This window comes from Panthera pardus, unplaced genomic scaffold (genome assembly GCF_024362965.1).
Source record: "Panthera pardus isolate Hobbes unplaced genomic scaffold, ASM2436296v1 HiC_scaffold_10, whole genome shotgun sequence".
Classification (NCBI taxonomy): Eukaryota; Metazoa; Chordata; class Mammalia; order Carnivora; family Felidae; genus Panthera; species Panthera pardus.
The window spans coordinates 760,491-780,522 of record NW_026526655.1 but is presented as its reverse complement, the minus strand read 5'-3'; the positions used below and the strand labels follow the sequence as shown (position 1 = coordinate 780,522).

At 57.3% G+C, this 20,032-nt stretch overlaps 1 protein-coding gene across 2 annotated transcripts in view; it reads right to left on the bottom strand.

Annotated features, from left to right (window-relative positions):
* Positions 1–934: 934 nt before the first annotated feature.
* Positions 935–20,032, bottom strand: part of PASK (PAS domain containing serine/threonine kinase) — a 44,627-nt gene continuing 25,529 nt past the window's right edge. For both annotated transcript variants that reach the window (XM_019445305.2, XM_019445306.2), the window contains 9 exons: positions 14,473–15,932; positions 13,448–13,629; positions 12,907–13,074; positions 9,192–9,317; positions 8,942–9,076; positions 6,018–6,217; positions 3,873–4,006; positions 2,111–2,257; positions 935–1,506 (listed from right to left, as the gene is read on the bottom strand). In XM_019445305.2, the coding sequence (XP_019300850.2) occupies positions 1,400–1,506; positions 2,111–2,257; positions 3,873–4,006; positions 6,018–6,217; positions 8,942–9,076; positions 9,192–9,317; positions 12,907–13,074; positions 13,448–13,629; positions 14,473–15,932 (2,659 nt within the window). In that variant the 3' untranslated portion in view covers positions 935–1,399. The remainder of the gene's footprint in view (positions 1,507–2,110; positions 2,258–3,872; positions 4,007–6,017; positions 6,218–8,941; positions 9,077–9,191; positions 9,318–12,906; positions 13,075–13,447; positions 13,630–14,472; positions 15,933–20,032) is intronic.

Genomic DNA, 20,032 nt, shown 5'->3' with positions numbered 1-20,032 from the left:
TCATTCAAACTCAGAAGAGTAAACATCACTTTTTGTTACACACTTTAAAAAAAATACACACCTAAAAACCAGGCCTTTGTGGTCCCTGATGGAGGAGGGCGTGTCCCCCGCCCCCTGTCAGTCTCTGGTGACAGCAGGGACTCAGGCAGCACTTTGTAAAGGAAGGGGGATAGCAATATCCCATATCCCCACAGCTGAGAACGAACCACTGCTCTCTGGGTGTCCCTAGATGCTGGAAGACAGTTGAGTGCTCCCTCATGAGCCCAGGGCTTCACCAGAGCTGTGTGACCCCTGAGCATCTTCCGGAGGACAAGGCAGAGGAACCGTCAACCTGCAGAAAGGGGTGACGTGCTGGAAGAAGGGTGGGGGGGCCTCGGGGTTTTTCGTTTTCTTCTCGCCGTCTTAGCAAAGGGAAGAATGAAAGAGTTCCCCCTTACTCCCAACCGCTCCCTCCCCTCCGACACAGATAAAAAAGAAAGGCTGCTTTTCACGAGCTCCGTGAGCATCTGGATTCCGCTCCGGAGGGGGATGGGTCGGAGCCATCGGAGTGTGTGAGGGACACCCTGGCATGTGAACCGGATGGGAAGTAAGACAGGCCGGACGCCCCGGCCGAGTGGGGCCTGGGCTGGACGCAGGCTGTCTGGGGGAGTGCTGGCAGGGCGTCTGGGTGGACAGCAGGGCCCAGGTGGGCTGCAGTGCTGGGGGGGGGGGGAGAGAGGGGAGAAAGAAGTGCTTGAGCATCAGTGCCCACCCGGCCTCCTTAGACTGAGCAAGCTGCAGGGCTCCTGGCTCACCCGGGGGAGGCACCCCCAAACTGACAGAGGCTGAGCCCCTCTCCAGCTGCAGCAAGTGGGTGTGCACAGACATAAAAATAAGGAAAGGAAACGCTTCCCACACTGGCGTTGTGGAAGAATTCAGACAGTCCAAGTCAGGATAACTGTTTACTACAAAATTGCTTTAATTTGGAAAATGTTCAAGAAAATAAGTTAATGAAATAGTCTGGTCAGTTGCTAACCAGTTCTACAAACTCCACACATCCGATGGGCACTTGTCCAGTCAGAGGAGACAAAAACACATGTGTATATACAAAAGCAGAAAGACTAAAAAACTTTACGCCTTTCCGAAGTCCACAAGTGAAAGCCCTTTAACAGTACAAACTCAACCCGGCACTAGAACGCTTTCCCGAGGTCGTGACAAAAGTGAATTCCAAGTCTATTTATAAACCTAAAATCTTACAGCATCACTGGCTTTTGTTCTAGCATTTTTTTAAACTTGCATGTGAGCTTTTAGAACGTGAAGTGGGCCTAGTTCTTGAGAGTTTACTTTCTCTGAATGGAAGAGGCCCGAAAACAATTCAGTCCCCCAGAGTGATACAGAGGAGCAGGGAGCTGGTGTCCGCTCAGCAGGGGCCGCCCCTAGGGCACAAGGCCCCGCATGGCTCTGGGGCTACTTCCCTCACGCACCTGCTCTCCATCTCCAGACTCAGCGCCGACAGACCTCCACTTTCTGAAGAAAGAAGAAGACATTGTATCATTAACACAAGATTCTAAGACACTTGCTTCTCGCTGGGAGAATCCCTAGCCGCAGAGACATCAGGGGCCTTCAGAACCGGCCTGGCACTGCCCGAGTCCCGGCCCCTGCCGAGCTGCTGCGCGGATTCTAAGCCTGGGGCCGCCAGCACCAGCTTGGTCCGCCCACGTTGAGCACTGGTGACCAGACACGCTGGCTGCTGCCCAGCTGTGCGGCCAGAAGCCTTATCTGAAGAGCCAGGGCTCCTGGGTCCCCTCAGAGCATCCCAATCCCACCATCTACAGCCTTACCCTTTCCTTTAGCTGGCTCAGGCCACCACCAGCCCTTTGCCCCCAATCCTTCTGTGGGCGCCTCCTTGTCAGGGGCTCCCCTGGGTGCTCACCCACCTTCTAAGGCCCCGGTGGTGTTCAGGGGCCTCTGGAACAGAATCAAGCTCCACTTTTTCCACAGGCGACAAGCCAGCTACAAGGCCTGACATTTGTGTCCAGGACAGCATGGAAGAGGGAGCGTCCTCCTCAGACCCAGGAAGGCAGCCTAGGGAACCTCCTTGCCTTCCTGGCACACCGACCATGCCTCTCACCTGGCTTGTTCACTCGACACACCTCATCCCAGGTGTAGTCAGCAAGGTTCACAGGCTGTGTCACCCAGGGGTCTGTCACCAGCTTCTCCAAGGTGGTGCGCTGCTCGGGGATAGGCTGCAGCAGCCCAGACAGGAGGTTCATGAGATCTGGGGACAGAGAGACCCACCCCACGCGTGTGGGTGGATCCAGGCCAGGCTCAAGTAGAATATGTCTCAAAACTACAGGTCCTGGGTGTGCCTGCCACGAGCACCTCTGAGCCCCGGAACCTCCATTTCTGACAAGAACCTGGGGTCCCTGGCACACGGGCCCAGCTATGCCCCAGACAGGCTGCAGGAGACGCTTGTCCCTCTGAAATGGAAGCATGGAGCTCAGGGTCCCGCCTCGCTCACCTAACCAATGTGCGGAGCTTCGTAAACTCGACCCGTTCTTGGGGCTCTGGCTGTGCAGAGCTTTGAACGACACAGGGTTTGTGGGACAAGAGGAGAGGGACGTGGCCAGAGCAAGCCCTGTGTTGTTCCCCCCCCCCCCACAAAGGAAGCACAGGCTCTGGGAAGAGCCCCAGCCTTGGGTCTGGATTTGGGCCCCATTTCCTGTAAGAACATGGGGTCCCCTCAGCCAGGGCTACTCTGAGCCTCACCATCCCAGAGGGTATCCTGAGAACCTGGTGAGTGAGCGTGTGGAATAGGCGTTGTGGGTGGAACAGAATGTGCTGCAAGCGGCGTGGTTCGTGGGAATCCGGGACTTCAGCAAAGCTCTAAAGATCCTCCTCCAGGCTGTTAGGGACTCAGTGTCCCCACGCCTCCCCCCATCCCTGTCCCCCACTGGGACAGTGTTAGGAGGTGGAGCCCTCGGGAGGTGACGGGGGTGGGGGGTGTTATATGACGTCTTTCATCTGAGTGTGCGGCCCTGTGGTAGGGTTAGTGTCCTCGCAAGAAGAGAGACCGAGCGTGGCGTGTGGGTACTCTCATCAGGAACCGAATCCGCGGGCACCCTGATCTTGGCCTCTCAGCCTCCAGACAGAAATGGATGTCTGTCTGTTGTGTAAGCCCCAATCTGTGGCGTGTTTTCGTGGCAGTGCTGACACTGGCTTCCAACCTAAGCGGAGTTAGGCTGGACTCCAAGCTGGTTCCAAACGGACTCTGTGCACGAGATGTTCATGCTCGTCACCCCGCTACTTGTAAGGATAAACGAGTGCTGTAGAGTCACAGGATGCCAAGCCTGGAAGGGACCCCGGAGCCCACGGGCCAGCAGTGCCCGTGAAACTCTTACCAGCCCCCTCCCTGGGGCTCCTCCACTTGGGGTGCCAAAGGGGCCGACTCCAGGCACAGGAAGTCATTTCCAGGCCACTGAGCCCACTGGTCCTTCCCCCAAACGCACACCACCCCTTTCCCCCCGTGGCCCCGACAGGAGCCGGAGGTGCAACAGAAACCCGCAGGCTTCCCAACAGCTGCTAGGGGGCCAAGTCCCACCATTGCCCCCAAGTGATGAATGTCTGACCCAAGTGCTGACCTTACAGTCACTGGCACAGCCAGGTTCCCAGGCTGCCAGCGTCTGTCTCAGAAGCGGGCCCCCCGGGACCCAAGGGGGATTCTCCTGCACATAACTTTATCATGACGGTTCAGTCATGGTCACATTACCCTTCTGTCCACGTCGGCATTAGAGGCACAGAAAGAGCAATGAGGTCACCAGCACGGACAAAGGGGCGCTGTGCCCGAGGCAGGGGACTGAGCCGTCTCCGCGGCACCTGCAGCGCAGGCTCACCTTCTGACACCAGGTATGGCGGGTGGATCACGGCCTCCATGGTCTCCTCCAGCTCGCAGAAAGGGTTCTCCTCAAAGATCAGCGTGTACAGCGTGACCCCCAGTGACCACATCTCCAGCTCCGGCCCCTTGTACCTGCAAGGAGGTGGCGGCCACATTCGGGGCACGCCCGGGCTCAGCCCAGAGCCACAGGCCCGCCCCACAGGACGCCCCCGGCGCGTCCTGCAGCCCTCCTCAACTACGCCCTCAACTCCGGCTCCAGCCACGCGCTGGGGAGGGAGAGAAAAGCAAACCTTCGCGCTCAGGCAGCTGAGAGATGCCCACTGCCAAACGGGAGGGTGTGCGGCATGTGAGGGCGGAGCACCTCCTGATGGGAGGGCTTCCTGGAGGAGGTGCAGAGAAGGCACAGCAGAGTAGAGGCTCTAAGCTGCACGGGAGCAGGAGGAGGGCCAAGGTAACAGCAGCGACCCAGAGGAGGGGGCGGGGGGAGGGGGTGGAACAGGGATAGTGCTTTGTCGCCATGTTTCATCATCGTGAGGACCTAACCTGGCTTCCACTCGTCGGCACCTGTGAGATGCCAACACTCCGCCAGGCATTTTATGTGACCCTGCCCTAAGCCCCACAGCTGGCCCGAGAAGCAGCGCCTTCACGTGACACAGAAGGTGGGGAGCTGCCGCTGAGCTGGCCCCAGAGTCGCGTGGTCACGGGGGTCTGGCCCTCGGGGGCGGTCCGGCCCGGAGAACAGAGACGGAGTCAGTCACACAACGTGGCTGAGAGACACTGGTGAGCGGCAAGAGGGTCCAGGACGTCAGGGGGCAGGAGAGCGAGCTGGGGGGCCCTGGACGCTGACAGGTGCCGGGAGGACAGACCTCAGGCAAGTGCGGGGTGAGAGACTGCACAAGCCAGAGCGAGGAAAGCAGGTTCGACACTTTTTGTTTTGTGTTGTTTTGCAAAGAAAGATTTCGAGAATACTGGAGACTGAAGACAAAAATCCAACAGGGTACCACAGGTGGCAGCGAACGTTTTCTGTAAAGGGCCAAACACAAACATTTCCGGCTTGTGGGCCACCCAGCCTCTGTCACCGGCACTACACTCTGCCACAGCAGCGTGAAAGCTGCCACAGACACTGCATAAGCAATAAAAGTCTACGTATAAAACCCAGTGGCGGGCCGGTTTGGCGGAGAAGGATACGGAAACAATGAGGAAGGAAGCGGAGTCCCTGAGGACGGGATCTAGAATCAGAGCTCAGCAAACCCCTGGTGAGGTGAGATGGGGGAGCACGCAGGAGGGCGCCTGCAGGCCCGAGAGGAGGGCGCAGGCACGGTGCAGGGCCGGGGCTCCTGGAGAAGGCGGGATCGCCCTCGGGCGGGCACTGAGGTGCAGCACCACCCTGCGCTTCCCTGTGGGAGCTTCCCAGCCCGGGTGCAGGGGGTGGGGTGGGGGGCAGACAAACCGCAGAGCGCATGCCGTGATCCCACGGACAGGGCGTGCAGCCCCCCCGCTACAACTCTGACGACCCGGTGGCCACCACAGGACGAGACAGCAGCCAAGGGCACGCTTGGGGGCACCGGGTGCTCAAATTACATCTTCAGAGAAACTCCAAGGCCCTCTTAGACTATCCCCCTTCAATCTCCCCTCCCGTCCGGTGGCTCTGAGTGTGCCGGATGACAGGGGAAGGGCTCAGTGAGCACTGGCTGGAGCCCCCTGTGGCCCGCAGGCTCCGGGGCAGGAGCGGGAGGCCTGGCCAGGCCCCAGGCCACTCGGTCCTCTGCACCGGTACCTCCCATTGCTCGATCCCCAACAGTGGTTACTGGAAGAGCCGCTATTCCTGTCGTCACAAGGAGTAAACCCAACTGAGGAGAAACCCTCTTCATTCTTGTGCTTATCTTGATGTTTCGTGTTTTCTAAAACTCCGGACCTACACACAAGTTGAGAAAATACCACAACAGATCCTGCAGCCACCGCCCAGCATCCCGTAACCAGCCTTACTTTGCCTGCCTGCCCACGGACCACAAAACGCTCATAATCAGTCGGCGGCCCTGTCACCAAGAGGCGCAAACTGAAACAGTTTCCCACCTAAAGTCCCGCGGGTGGCAGGGCCCCGACGGAAGGCGCGAGGCCGGGCTGCCGCGCAGCACGTACGTACGGGTTTCCCAGGAGCACCTCGGGCGCACAGTACTCGATGGTCCCACAGAACGTGTGAAACAGCCTGCCCTTCTCCAGGTAGGCAGCAGAGCCGAAGTCGATCAGCTTGATGGTAAAGTCCTCCGCGATCACGATGTTCTCGTCCTTGATGTCCCGGTGAATGATGCTCTTGGAGCGCAGGTAGGCCACTGCCGACACCAGCTGCAATCGGGGCCACAGGGACTTTTTAAAAAAGCAAGTCAAGTAAAACATGCATTTAAAATAAGGATTAACTGCAAAGAAACAGTAACGAAGCTAAGAGCCTATTGTCTGGTTTATCACGCGTGGGTGACAAGAAAGAAGGCTGGATGCTGCAGACGCTGCCCAGCTCAGCGTAGGCAAAGCAGGTCCAGGTGGGGTGCTTGGCGTGGCCGGCCTGTCCCACCGCTGGCAGGAGCACCAGCACCTGATTCTTCTTTAAAATTTCGGAGCACCTGGGCGGCTGGGCGGCTGAGCTGGTTAAGTGTCCGACTTCGGCTCAGGCCATGATCTCACAGTTCATGAGTTCGAGCCCCACATCGGACTCTGTGCTGACAGCCCAGAACCTGGAGCCTGCTTCAGATTCTGTGTGTGTGTGTCTCTCTCTCTGCCCCTCCCCCAGTTGTGCTCTGTTCTCTCTCTCTCTCTCTCAAAAATAAATGTTAAAAAAAATTAAAAAGCAGGCGCTTGGGTAGCTCAGTCAGTTGAGCGTCTGACTTCGGCTCAGGTCATGATCTCACGGCTCATGAGCTCGAGCCCTGCATCGGGCTCTGTGCTGACAGCTCGGAGCCTGGAGCCTGCTTCTGATTCTGTGTCTCCTTCTCTCTCGGCCCCTCCCCCACTCGTGCTCTGTTTCTCAGGCTCTCAAAAATAAAATACAAAAACGTTAAAAAAAAGTTAAAAAAAATAAATGAAAAAAATAAAATTTCATTATTATTATTTGCGATAAGGACACTCAACATAAGATCTACACTAAGCCAATTTCTGAGTCTGCACTACAGTATTATTAGCTATGAAACAGGACTTAGTCATCTTGTGTAGCTGACACTTTGTGCCCCCACCAGACAAACACTGATTCTCAAGTTCTCTCCACGCTGAGAAGCCTTCCCAGCAGACATTCACTCACCCCTCAATACACATCGTGAAAATCTCAGGAGGAAAGACAGACCACAAGCAGAAGCTACAAAGACACACAGTGGGCACCTTACTGAGGGTGGTCTGGGCGTTCAACGGGAGGAGGCCCTGGAGAAAGACGGAGTCTGACACCGTCGGTTCACAGGGAAGGAAAGGACCCTGCCCGGAGTTCACGCAGTGCGCGGGGACAGAGCTGGGAGCGGAGGCCAAGTCTCCAAACTCCTACTTCTGGGCTCTAGCAGCTTCTCAGAGAGCAGCACCGAACATCAGCCACACTGTGTGGGGCTCTCACGGAGGCAGATGTAAAGTAAGTCCACTGGAAGTGGGCTTCATTCCAACAAGCCTCATGCAATAGTTCCCGCTCTGAAAGGGTACGGTTGTGACAATATACTGTAGGTCCTCCCTCCCCCTCGCTGCATAGGAGAGCTGGCCGCTGAGTGGGCCCTTGGTGGATCTGGAGCTGAGAAGCAATTCACTGATAACTGGCACTCTACATACATATGCTAATATATAATGGTATTTCTCTATAAAATCATGAATCCATACGCACCTACATATGTAGCACTTACGCATGTAAATTTACAGAAGGGCTACAGATACTTCTTGAAAAATTATAAAGTAGAGGACACTATATTTATCTATGTCAGTTGCCCCAGAATTAACAACTGAGAGACACCAGCTATTAACAAGTGACTCCTGTTGTCATAGGACTGCCTGCCATGAAGATTTCAAAAACAAATCTTTGCTATGCATTAAGGTAGATGGGTATGTAATCTTGCAAAACAGGAAGAGGGAAAAAGGGGACGACAGTCTTTGAGCAGAATCATGATGCCTGAAATTTATAAGTAGGTGCCTGAGAAAGTTAATTTCAGAAATCCAATAGCTTCTGGGATTTTACAGCTCTGGGTACAAAATGTCAATTTATGGAAGCTGTCATTAGAAATTAAGTCATCACCAGGAAACAATCAGAGAGCAAACCTGGGACTTGTTCACTCCCCTCTGCCCCCGGCCTTCCAGATTATTTCTCCACTCTTTCCAGGGTGCTTGGAACAGTCTAAAATGAAATCACCACCGTCTCCTCAAAACAAGAATTACTGTCTCCTCTCCACCCCCTCCCCAACCTCTCTATCTCCCAGCATGCCTTTCTATTTCGCTGATCAGTCTCCTGTTCCAATAAAAGAATAAACGGACAAGATCAATACATAAACAGATATAAAGAGACCAAAACAAACACTGTAAAATGAGATTGCTAGAATCTCAACCTTTACTGATTACTTTAACTGACTGGACAGCTACTATTGATCGAGCATTTACAATGTGCGGGACACCGTGCCGCACAGGTGCCTTAGAGGCTCTGAGCTAACCCTCCTAGCCTTCCCACGCCAGCACTATCATGATCCCTGCTGCACAGATTAGCAATGGTTTCCTGCTGGGAGACGAGGATTCAGATCAGAGGCACAGGCCTCAAACCTTAATCCAACAGCTTTGCTGGCCAAGTTTTGCAATTGGCGTGGGTACCGTAGGAATATTTCTGGCTAAGTTTGCAATTGGCACGGGTGCTGTAGGAATATAAATAAGCTTCCATCTCCGAATGGTCCAGGACGGCATCTGGCCTCCAATGTATATCTTATTATGTATCTTACTCCGTCAAATCCAAAATCTAAAGGCTAGACCCCAGCTTGTGAGAGAAGTGCATGTGAACCCACATCTGCGCGGCCTCAGAGCCCCGTGCCCAAGCCCGTCACCTCCCCAGCACGGCGCCAGCCTGCTCACCTGTCGGAAGATGTAGCTCGCCAGGGGCTCGTCCAGGCCAGGGTGGCGGTCGATGAACGCAAAGAGGTCCAGGCCGGAGCCGTGCTTCTCCATCACCAGCTGAAAGAACTCCTGGTTTTCAAATACGTCCACCACCTGCAAAAAGACAAAGTCAGGTCTGGGCCTGCCGAGACACCTTCCAGACCACGTATTTAAGAGCTTCTCACACAAGCAACGTCGGGACACCGCTAAGTGAGAAGCAGCACTCCACCTTGATGATGTTGGCGTGCTCCACCCTGGACAGAATCGCAATCTCCAAAGTAACTTTTCCAAGTTTGGGATCCTCAATCCAACAATCCTCCAACACCTTCTCCTTCTTAATAAACTTCACCACCACCTGCGAGGAAGACAGAGGGGAGAAGCGACCGCCAGCGTGCCTCCGCGTCCCCTCAAGCCTGGTGCCCACTGCTGCATCGCAGTGCAGGGGAGGGTAACCTCCACGCGTACCTCCCCGGAATCCAGGGACGGGAGAGAGGAACCTAGTAGTGACCCCCGCCCGGCACGAGGAACACACAGGCACACCAGCAGCTGGCCAGCAGGTCTGAGGACACCTGCCCACTTAAGGTGGATGCGAGGGCATGATGGAGGGGCCCGGGAGCTGAGGAGCCACAGCCTGGGCCAGAGACCTTGCAGCAGGTGCCCCTCAGAGGCCCCAGCACCCTCATTTCTCAAGTGAGGACAGTTGCCCCGACCCAGGAGACGAACGAGGAGGCCTGAGGACTGGGAACACGAAGGCCACCACTCACATCAGCTGGAGCCCAGTGGAGTCCAGCAAGCCTGACGGACACAGGCCAACACAAGAGAAACAGCACACTGCCCAGGACGATGGCAAAGGTCACGGGGAGGAGATGAGCACCGTGCCGGTGAGGGCCGGGCGCGTGGCCGAGGGGCCAAGCGGGGAGCAGAGACGGCCGGCGGGAGACCCCACAAGATGGCCCCCGAGCCCCACCTCACCGGCTCATCGGCTGCGGGGGGCACGGCCAACACACAGCGTGCCCAGTGCACCGGGTGAGCAGGGAAGCAGGTAGGGAGGCTCCCCGAGAAGGGACAGCTGAGGGGACCCGCCGGAGGGGCAGCGAGCGGGAGGGGAGCACGCAGAGGCAGGAGGGACAGCAAGGAGCAGGTGCAGCACCCGGTCAGCCCTCACGTGACCTCGAGGAAAAGGTGATGGGTTAGTGCTGGCCATCAGTGCTGACAAGTGGTCAGATCCTAAGGATCCCGTGGAGAGAGGGCCCTGTGATTCAATAGGCTGGAGGAGACACGTGAGGGAAGGCAAGAAAATGAGGGAAGCAAGGCTGAAGCCCTGCGCACCCAGGGGCGCGGCCAGCGGGGGTGGGGGGGCACGCAGAGGCTGTGGCCGTCCCACCACAGGGTTCGAGCAGACCACCAGGAAGTCTGCTGCCATGGGCTGCAACACACACGTGAGAGGGGCTTCAGGGGAAAGTACAGAGCGAAAAAGAAGGAAAAGAAAGAATTAACAGAACAAAGGAATACATTCTCTTAAGGTAAAGAAAGCTTTAAACATTCAGATCAAAGTCTCACCAAGCATCAAGCAAGAATAAACAACACACATGCACGCGTGCACACACACACACACACACGCAGAAATACATCCTGGTGAAACGTATGAAGTCCAAAGATTAAAAGAAAAAATTCTGGGGGCGCCTGGGTAGCTCCGTTAAGCATCTGACTCTTGGTTTCAGCTCAGGTCATGATCTAAGTTCAAGCCCCGCATCGGGTTCTGTGCTGTTGGGCTCTGTGTTGACAGGCTCCAGCACGGAGCCTGCTTGGGATCCTCTCTCCCTCTCCCTCTGTCCCTCTCCTGCTCGCTCACGTGCTCTTTCTCTCTCTCTCAAAATAAGTAAACTTTAAAGAGAATTTTTAAGTAAATTAAAAAAATCAGAAAGGAAAAACATCAGATGGCTCTTCAAATAAATGCTAGATGACAGCAGATGTGGGCTCACACGTTCGGAGAGGGATAGGGAGGGCGCATCGCCCCTGAAATGGAAGGGAAACAAATCAGAAAACATGTAAGAACTCAAAGTGTCCTTCCTAGGAAATTAGTAACGCACATTCCAGCAAAAGAAAACTAGACACAAGAAAGAGAAGAGACTGGATATAGAAGTGACACCAATTTAAGAAAAGGAGGACAGGATTTGCACATGGAAAACCACGGCACACGGCTGAAAGAAACATGCTGGTCTGAACACGCGGAGAGACACCGCGGGTCCTGGGTCACAAGAGCCACTGTGTCGGGATGGCAGTCCTCCCATCCTGTCCCGCGGACTGAGACTGCAGAGCAGCGCTTGGCCCCCAAACGGGCACCTCACCCGTGCAGGGCTGTTTTCTGATTGGCTGCTTTCCTTCATCGTTTGCTGGCCTAGTAATATTTAGGCTGACATCTGTGTTCTGGAAGGTGAAACTACTCATGTGTTTCTTTTCAAACCAAGAGAAGGACTCTCGGCAGCTTCTTTCCTCTTCCTTTAGGCAGAGCGGTCCAAAGAAAGCCCTGTGGTCTGTCGGGTCACTGACCCAACCAAGAGCGAGACCCGCCTCACGAGGACTAGAGAATGAAGCCCCTGCAAACACAGGTGGCAAGAGCGGCCCGCGCCACCACCAACCGCTCTGCAGGGGCCTTGTCACTCGGCAATGGCTCCACGAGACACCTCCAATCCGATAAGCTAGAAATACAGCACAATTAACTCCCAGAAGGTACAAGAAGACAAGTTCAAAGAAAACAAAACAAATATCTGGTTAACAAAACAGACACTTCTTTGGCAAGTCTCGCAAAGACGAGAGAGGGCAAACACAAGAACTAGGATGGCCGAGCGAGCAGACGCAGCTGCACGTCACCTGCACACGGATTTGCACACGGAAAACCACAGCATGCGGCTGAAAGAAACGTGCAGGTCTGAATAGGCGGGCAGACACCCCGCTGACACGAAAGCACTAACTCCACAGGCCTCGCGTCACGCTGATGTCAGAAGAGAGAGAAAACTCATGGATGAAATATAAATGAAAAAGAATCCCAAGTAGCAACATCAGCAAGCCGAATTCAGCAACGCGCTAAGAGAATATTGTAACAGAACCAAGGGCTGATTCTGGAAAACACAAGCTGATCGGTGTTACTGAACAGAGAAACCAAGGGTGTGATCATGTCAACCACTCACTACCAGACAGAACTCAGCACTCATTCTTCAAGCCAAGTCTCAGCGAGCTGCACACCAATGAAACACCCTCCCCAGAAGGATCCATCGAGAAGGGAACGGAGTGGCCGCGATGGCAGGGACGCAGCAAGCGGCAGCCTGCTCCTGAGCCGCTCACCTGGAGCTCTGGGGGACCCACGAAAACACGTCAGGACCGCAAGGGTCTCGCACAGACACACAATGTGTCAACCCCAACATGTGCTGGTAACAGCCAACAGGTCAAAGGACCCCCTGAGTACACGGTCTCCCAGAAACCAGTAGGTGGCACGGGGACACCTGGGCAGTGTCACGGTGTTCACAGGGACTGGCAGGACGGTCACCATGTCGATTCCCTCAAATCACAAAACGCTGGGCAGCTACACCCGCAGTCTCAACAGGATGTGGGAGGAGGGGCAGCGAGGCCTCGGCTCAGGTGGACGAGGAATAAGTAAGAATGGCCACGCCCACTGAGACCACAGAAGGAAGCCTGGCGTGTCCCAACCTGAAAATCAATAGATATCAGCCCCCGAGGGAGAGGCACTCGCGAAGCCCACATGGCCCCGAAGCGGCGGGCAGGATGGCCAAGGGGGGGAACGTGTGCGCTGCCTTGGGTGCCCTCCGGGCCAGCCGGTGTGCTCAGTGCTTTCCACGGAGGACGCCTCCTGCCCCGTGCCACAGCACTGAGGCCACGGACGCACCGGAGCGGCCCCGTTGCTGCGCACGGCCCAGGAGCCACAGTACCTCCTTATTCTCCTCTCTGTCCACCGCGGTCCACACGAAGCCGAAGGCCCCGCTGCCCAGTGGGCTTAGCGTGCTGTACTTGCGGGAGTACGCGCCCTCGCAGGCGGCCAGCCCCTCCACCTCCAGAGCCGTCGGAGGCTCCTCAAACCAGGGCTTGCTCCTGAGCATCTGTGAACGAAACGGGACGCCCGAGGGGCCACGTGTGACCAGCAGCAGGCAGGCTCGCGTCATCCGGTCCCCTGTCCCCCCTCCTCCCGTGTCCTGGGGCTACCTGGCCTGAGGAGTGCTCTCCCGGTTGGCCCAGATGGGCACACACACCCGAGCGTGTTTACGCCCCGCCCTGCACACGGGGCAAACTCAGGTCTAAGATTCCACGTCTGGCTTCCGACTTACCCACGAACTTAGAAGACAGGCCCAAAAAGGCACACCTGGACCTCCCTCCCGTCGCAGAGGAAGCGGAGAGAAAGAGAGAAAAGCCGGGCGGCACCGGTTCCCACACCACGCGGCGGGTGCAAGGTGGGAGCTGACCGCAGACACCCACCTCCCCTGCGCTGGGTCCAGAAAGCTCGCACATGGAGTGGCTGGAGCTGGGCAGGCTGGCCAGGAGCAGGCGGGTCCGCGCGGCCGAGTCCCGGTGGCTGCGTAGCAGGTCTTTCACGAGCCAGCAGCAGAACAGGGTCGCGGAGCCCCGGAGCTCCACCCGCTTCACCTCAAACTGCACACCTGGAGGGGAGGGAGGGTCACCACGACAGCTCCACCGTGCACCGGGCGGGGCGGGCAGGGGCACCCACACTCGGACGAGGGGGGAAGCCCAGAGACAGCTGCCAGGAACGTGAGCGGCCTCAGTGGAACGCGTACGTGCCTATGGCGCTTCCTGCGACCACACGTGCGTGTACGTACAAAGCCCACGTGATTTGGATACACGTCTGCGCGTTTTTACACGGCCTCCAAGGTACGCGCCAAAACAAACGGGGTCATCTTGGGGGAGGCATTTACAGGTGGTTTTATTATCTTTTTGTGTTTTCTAGTACATCTACGGATAACACATATTACTTGTAGAACCTTTTTAAGGTTAGGGAAAAAGCCTTAGTGATCGACACTGTGAAGTCAGCAGCAAGGAAACGACTGGTGAAAATGATGTGAATCTGCTAAGAAATCAGGAGATAATCTGCTAAGAAATCACAGACATAATCGACTCCCAGGGGCAAGTGAAGGGGCCCGACAAGAACATTGCCTCCTAGCGCACAGCGCGTCAGGCGCCAGAGCCCCAGCAGCACACGCGGGGCCACAGAGCACCTCGCTGCCCAGGGTGACCGTGGAGGTCGGGGCCGGCAGAACCCGTCCCCTGGTGCACGGAGCAGCTCCCAGGAAGGGACCGCAGGCTCCACCCTTCCCTAGCACGTGCACTCGTCACCCTACTTTTCAAGGGATAAGCTCTCACTGCAGATCCTTTAGTGCATCGTTTCTGCCCCAACTATTCAGGGGGCGCAGCCACATCAGACACCGGGACGGGGGAGTCCCTGCACCGGCCATGCCGTGCTCCCACAGCAGCCGCCCGCCACATACTCAGCCACGAGCCGTCTCGGTGGTAACAGCTGCCGGAATAGGTGCCCTCCTGGATCTCATGCTGCAGAGGGGCCCCGGGCATCGCCGGGCTGTCCCCTTTCACAGGCGTGGAGGTGACCTGGAAGCTCAGCCTGGGCTCCTCCAACGGGCACACCTCCACGGAGCCAGCTCTCAGCGTGGGAAGGACGCAGGTGGGGTTCTCTCTGCCACTCGCTTTGTACGGTCCTGAGGACACCAGACGGGTCTCAGAGGGCTCGGCCGGGCCGCGCCCCAGACAGCTCTCGCGAGGCTGCTGAACTTCACCAAGACGCAAGCAGGTGCCCGTCAGGAGCAACAGCTCTCTGTCGTCCAGAACTTGTGACCCGGGCCCGTGCGGACCACTCAGGTCTGCGTCAGAGCCCGCCAGCGAAGGAGAGGCCATCTCCACAAGCTCCGACGCGGTACAGGAACGGTTCGAGGACGTTCGGTCTGTCCGTTCACCGAAAAAGAGTTCCTTGAGATTCCAGGAAAATGAATTTCCATCGGCCTCCCGGGCCTGCACCGCATCCAGGACCCCGGGGAGGTCTGTGGCCAGTGCGTAGTAAGCCGCGGAGCTGCCCACACGGCTGCGCGGGCCTCCACCTCCCGGGTCACACAGCGACACAGGGGCAGAGAAGAGGGGGTGCTCTGTGTGAGAGACGCCCGGTGGCCCCACGACGCTCCACTTAGACAGCTGCTCCTTAATTAGGCAAGTCTGCAGCTCATCTCGGTCACTCTCCCCTGCCCGCGGCTCATCTAGCACGGGCTTCCAGAATGAGGGTGGCGCTGCCCTGGGGGGGCTTCCGGGCTGCGTGTTCTGCTCACCCCCATACCTGGGGTAGCACGGCAGGAGGTGCTGTCCCGCCGGCTGGCCTGCAGCATGGGGCACGGGCATGACAGAATCAGCCCGATGGTTTGAACCACCGGCACTGCTCACACCTGCCCCCTCCAGCTGTGCCTCCTGGTGCGGGCCACACACCCCCGGGTTTCTGCTCCCACCCTCTGCTGGAGCCGGGCCTTCAGAGTCTTCACGTGAAGCAAACGTCCACGTGTCCCCGGGGCCAGACCCACTTTTTCCCTCAAGGTCCCGTATGAGGCTCTCTGGGGTTGCACGCTCCTCCTTCTCCAAGACAGTGTCCTGCTGGGCCTCGGGTAAGGACCACTGGCTATGCACTGGCGGGCATCCTTCTGGGAGGTTCTGCTGGTCCTGGGACAATGAGTATTCCTGGATTGTCGGGCTTCTTTCCAGGGTGTTCTGCTGGTCCTTGGACAATGACTTTTCTCTGAGGGCTGCCAGGCTTCCTTCTGGAGTGTTCTGCTGCTGGCCCTCAGGAAATAACCACTCACTGAAGGCTGGTGAGCTTCCTTCTGGGATGTTCTGCTGGTCCTTGGGCAATGACCGTTCCTGGGCTGGCAGGCTTCCTTCTGGGATGTTGTCCCCTCTGAGGATTGTAACACGGATGATGTAATTACTTAAGAGCCACAGAAGAACCAAAAGTCAAGAGCACACGGATCCTCCTCTATTAAAGACAAGTATAAAGCAGTCACCACCATAAGCTATGAGCAGCTCATGCATTCTCTAGATAAATCCTCGTTTAACAATGATTTAGCAAAGACAGCCCTGAATACCCAGGACCCTACGTTCAGGGCTCCGGTCAGCATCGTCGCTTCGCGGGGAGGGAGCCTCCCTGTAGCCGTGCGGCCCTGTACGATGTTGACCTGTGATCGGCTATGAATGCTATCAGATGTCACAGCCAAAGACAGACAGCTCTGAGAGGCTGGCACAAGGAGGGGCCGTGAGAGCAGGGCCTCACAGGGGTGGGAAGAGCTGGGACACAAGCCCAGGAACTTCGCATGGAGGCCACCCAGGGAGGGGCCGCCTCCAGGCAGGGGGGCGATCACAGAGCCAAAGGCCCCAGGTGAGGAACCCCGCCCCCACAGCTGGCCCGGCCACTGTGGCCCCACGTGACCGATGACGCTGAGCTCCTGCCCGGGGCCAGCCGAAGCCTGACGCCAGCACCGAGATGCACGGAAGGTGGCCGTGGCCGGCCTCGCCGGGGCGTGTGTGCCGGTGATCTGGCGAGCATCGCCACAGAGGTTTGTAAAGAGGCACAGGTTAGGAAGGAACCGACACAAAAGGGCAGGTCCCACAGAGGAGGGAACCGTGAGTGGGGTTCTGGGAACAGCAGCAGTTTTCTGGGGAAAATGAGGGCACGGACAAGGGTGTGCAGAGGCCAGGCAAAAATCATCTGCGTCTCTGGCTATATCTCTCTATCTCTGTCCATTCACCCGGGTCAAGAGACCAGCCTGGAGCTGGCCCCCAGGAACCGGCACGTCCTCTGCAAGGTCCAAAAAGGAGGCAGAAGGTCTCAATCCCCTTTCTAAGCAGTGCGGGTACCCTCGGAGGGCACGAGGGTCAGGCCCCAGGGCAGGGTAGGGCACCCTCCCATGTGGGCACGCGGGGCGAGGCCAGGGCCAGCACTGTACCCGCGTCCCACCACCACAGCTCCCGGCAGCCAGGTTTCATGGTGTCACTGCATTCCAGCCAGGGTAAACTGAGGAAGTGATAAGGAGGCTTCTGGGAGAGCCTTTAAGTACAGAGAGGCTCCCGTCCCCCTCCCACCTCCCCTCCTCCCCGCTGCCCCAGCTGGCACTCGGCAGGGCCCGCACCAGTGCCCCCGGGCGGTTCACGCAGGGTCACAGGCTGGTCTCCCACACAACAATCCACTGGGTTGTGTTAGCAACTGCCTCCGGGGCTCCTGGGAGAGCTGGGAGAATGAGGAGCGGGCACGACCCTTGGTCCCCAGGCACCGAACACTCCCAAAGTCACGCTGCACCTGCCTTCCCAGTTCCCAGTCTCACCGTGTTTGCTGATTTAGCCCAGTTTCTGCTACAAAGTATTTCTTGGGGATGATCCTTCAAGTCTTTTGCAATGCTTATGTACGGAGGGAGTGATGAGTGACTGAGGGAGCGATGAAGGAGTGAATGAAGGAGGGAGCAAGGGAAGGAGTACGGGAGGGGGGGAAGGAGGGAGGGAGAGAGGAAGGAAGGAAGGAATGAAAGGAAGGAAGGAAGGAGGGAATGAAGGAGGGAAGGAGTGAAGGAAGGAGGGAAGGAAGGAAGGAGGGAAGGAAGAAAGGAGGGAGGGAGGGAAGGAAGGGAGGAAGGAGGGAAGGAGGGAGTAAAGGAGGGAGGGAAGGAGGGAGGGAAGGAGAGAGGGGGGAAGGAGGGAGGGAGGGAGGAAGGAGGGAAGAAATGAGGGAGGGAGAGAAAAAGGAGGGAAGGAAGGAAGGAAGGAGGGAGGGAGGAAGGAGGGAGGGAGAGAGGAAGGAAGGAAGGAGTGAAAGGAAGGAAGGAAGGAGGGAATGAAGGAGGGAAGGAGTGAAGGAAGGAGGGAAGGAAGGAAGAAAGGAGGGAGGGAGGGAAGGAAGGGAGGAAGGAGGGAGGGAAGGAGGGAAGGAGGGAGTAAAAGAGGGAGGGAAGGAGGGAGGGAAGGAGAGAGGGGGGAAGGAGGGAGGGAGGGAGGGAAGGAAGGAGGGAAGAAATGAGGGAGGGAGAGAAAAAGGAGGGAAGGAAGGAAGGAGGGAGGGAGGAAGGAGGGAGGGAGGGAGGAAGGAATGAGTGAAGAAAGGAAGGAAGGAGGAAAGGAAGGAAGGAGGGAGGGAGGAAGGAGGGAGGGAAGAAGGAGGGAGGGAAGGAAGGAGAGAAGGAAGGAGGAAGGGAGGGAGTAAGGAGGGAGGGAGGGAGAAAGGAGGGAGGGAGGGAGAAAGGAGGGAGGAAGGAAGGGAGGAAGGAAGGAGGGAGGGAAGGATGGAAGGAGGGAGAGAGGAAGAAGGGAGGGAGGAAGGAGGAAGGGAGGAAGGAAGGAAGGAAGGAAGGAAGGAAGGAAGGAGAGGAGGGAAGGAAGGAAGGGAGGAAGGAGGGAAGGAGGGAGTAAAGGAGGGAGGGAAGGAGGGAAGGAGGGAGGGAAGGAGAGAGGGGGGAAGGAGGGAGGGAGGGAGGGAGGGAAGGAAGGAGGGAAGAAATGAGGGAGGGAGAGAAAAAGGAGGGAAGGAAGGAAGGAGGGAGGGAGGAAGGAGGGAGGGAGGAAGGAATGAGTGAAGAAAGGAAGGAAGGAGTGAAGGAAGGAGGAAAGGAAGGAAGGAGGGAGGGAGGGAGGAGGGAGGGAAGGAAGGAGAGAAGGAAGGAGGAAGGGAGGGAGGAAGGAGGGAGGGAGGGAGAGAGGAGGGAGGAAGGAAGGAGGGAGGGAAGGATGGAAGGAGGGAGAGAGGAAGAAGGGAGGGAGGAAGGAGGAAGGAAGGAAGGAAGGAAGGAGAGGAGGGAAGGAAGGAGGGAGTGAGGGAGGGAGGGAGGAAGGAGGGAGGAAGGGAGGAAGGAAGGAGTGAAGAAAGGAGGGAAGGAGTGAAGGAAGGAGGGAGGGAAGGAGGGAGGGAGGAAAAAGGGAGGGGAGGAAGGAAGGAAGGAGAGAAGGAGGGAAGGAAGGAGGGAGTGAGGGAGGGAGGAGGGAGGGAGGAAGGAAGGAGGGATGGAGGGAGAGAGGAAGGAGGGAGGAAGAGAGGAAGTAAGGAGTGAAGAAAGGAAGGAGTGAAGGAAGGAGGGAAGGAAGGAAGAAAGGAAGGAGGGAGGGAAGGAAGGAGGGAGGAGGAAGGAAGGAAGGAGTGAAGAAAGGAAGGAAGGACGGAAGGAAGGAGGGAGGGCAGAAGGAGGGTAGGAGGGAGGGAGGGAGGGAAGGAAGGAGGGAGTGAGGGAGGGAGGGAGGGAGGAGGAAGGAAGGAGGGAAGGAGGGAAGGAAGGAGGGAGGAAGGAAGGAGGGAGGAAGGAAGGAGGGAAGGTGGGAAGGAGGGAGGGAAGCCGGGAAGGAGGGAGGGAAGGAGGGAGGGAGGAAGGAAGGAAGGAGGGAAGGTGGGAAGGAGGGAGGGAAGGCGGGAAGGAGGGAGGGAGGGAAGGAGGGAGGAGGGAGGGAAGGAGGGAGGGAAGGAGGGAAGGAGGGAGTAAAGGAGGGAGGGAGAGAGAAGGAGGGAGGGAAGGAGAGAGGGGGGAAGGATGGAGGGAGGGAGGGAAGGAAGGAGGGAAGAAAGGAGGGAGGGAGAAAAGAAGGAGGGAAGGAAGAAGGAGGGAGGGAGGAAGGAAGGAGGGAGGGAGGGAGGAAGGAACGAGTGAAGAAAGGAAGGAAGGAGTAAAGGAAGGAGGGAAGGAAGGAGGCAGGGAGGAAGGAGGGAGGGAAGGAAGGAGGGAGGGAAGGAAGGAAGAAGGAAGGAAGAAGGGAGGGAGGAGGGAGGGAGGGAGGAGGGAAGGAGGGAGAAAGGAGGGAGGAAGGAAGGGAGGAAGGAAGGAGGGAAGGAGGGAGAGAGGAAGAAGGGAGGGAGGAAGGAGGGAAGGAAGGAAGGAAGGAAGGAGAGGAGGGAAAAAAGGAGGGGAGTGAGGGGAGGGAGGGAGGAAGGAGGGAGGAAGGGAGGAAGTAAGGAGTAAAGAAAGGAAGGAAGGAGGGAAGGAAGGAAGGAAGGAAGGAAGGAAGGAGGAGGAAGGAAGGAAGGAAGGAGTG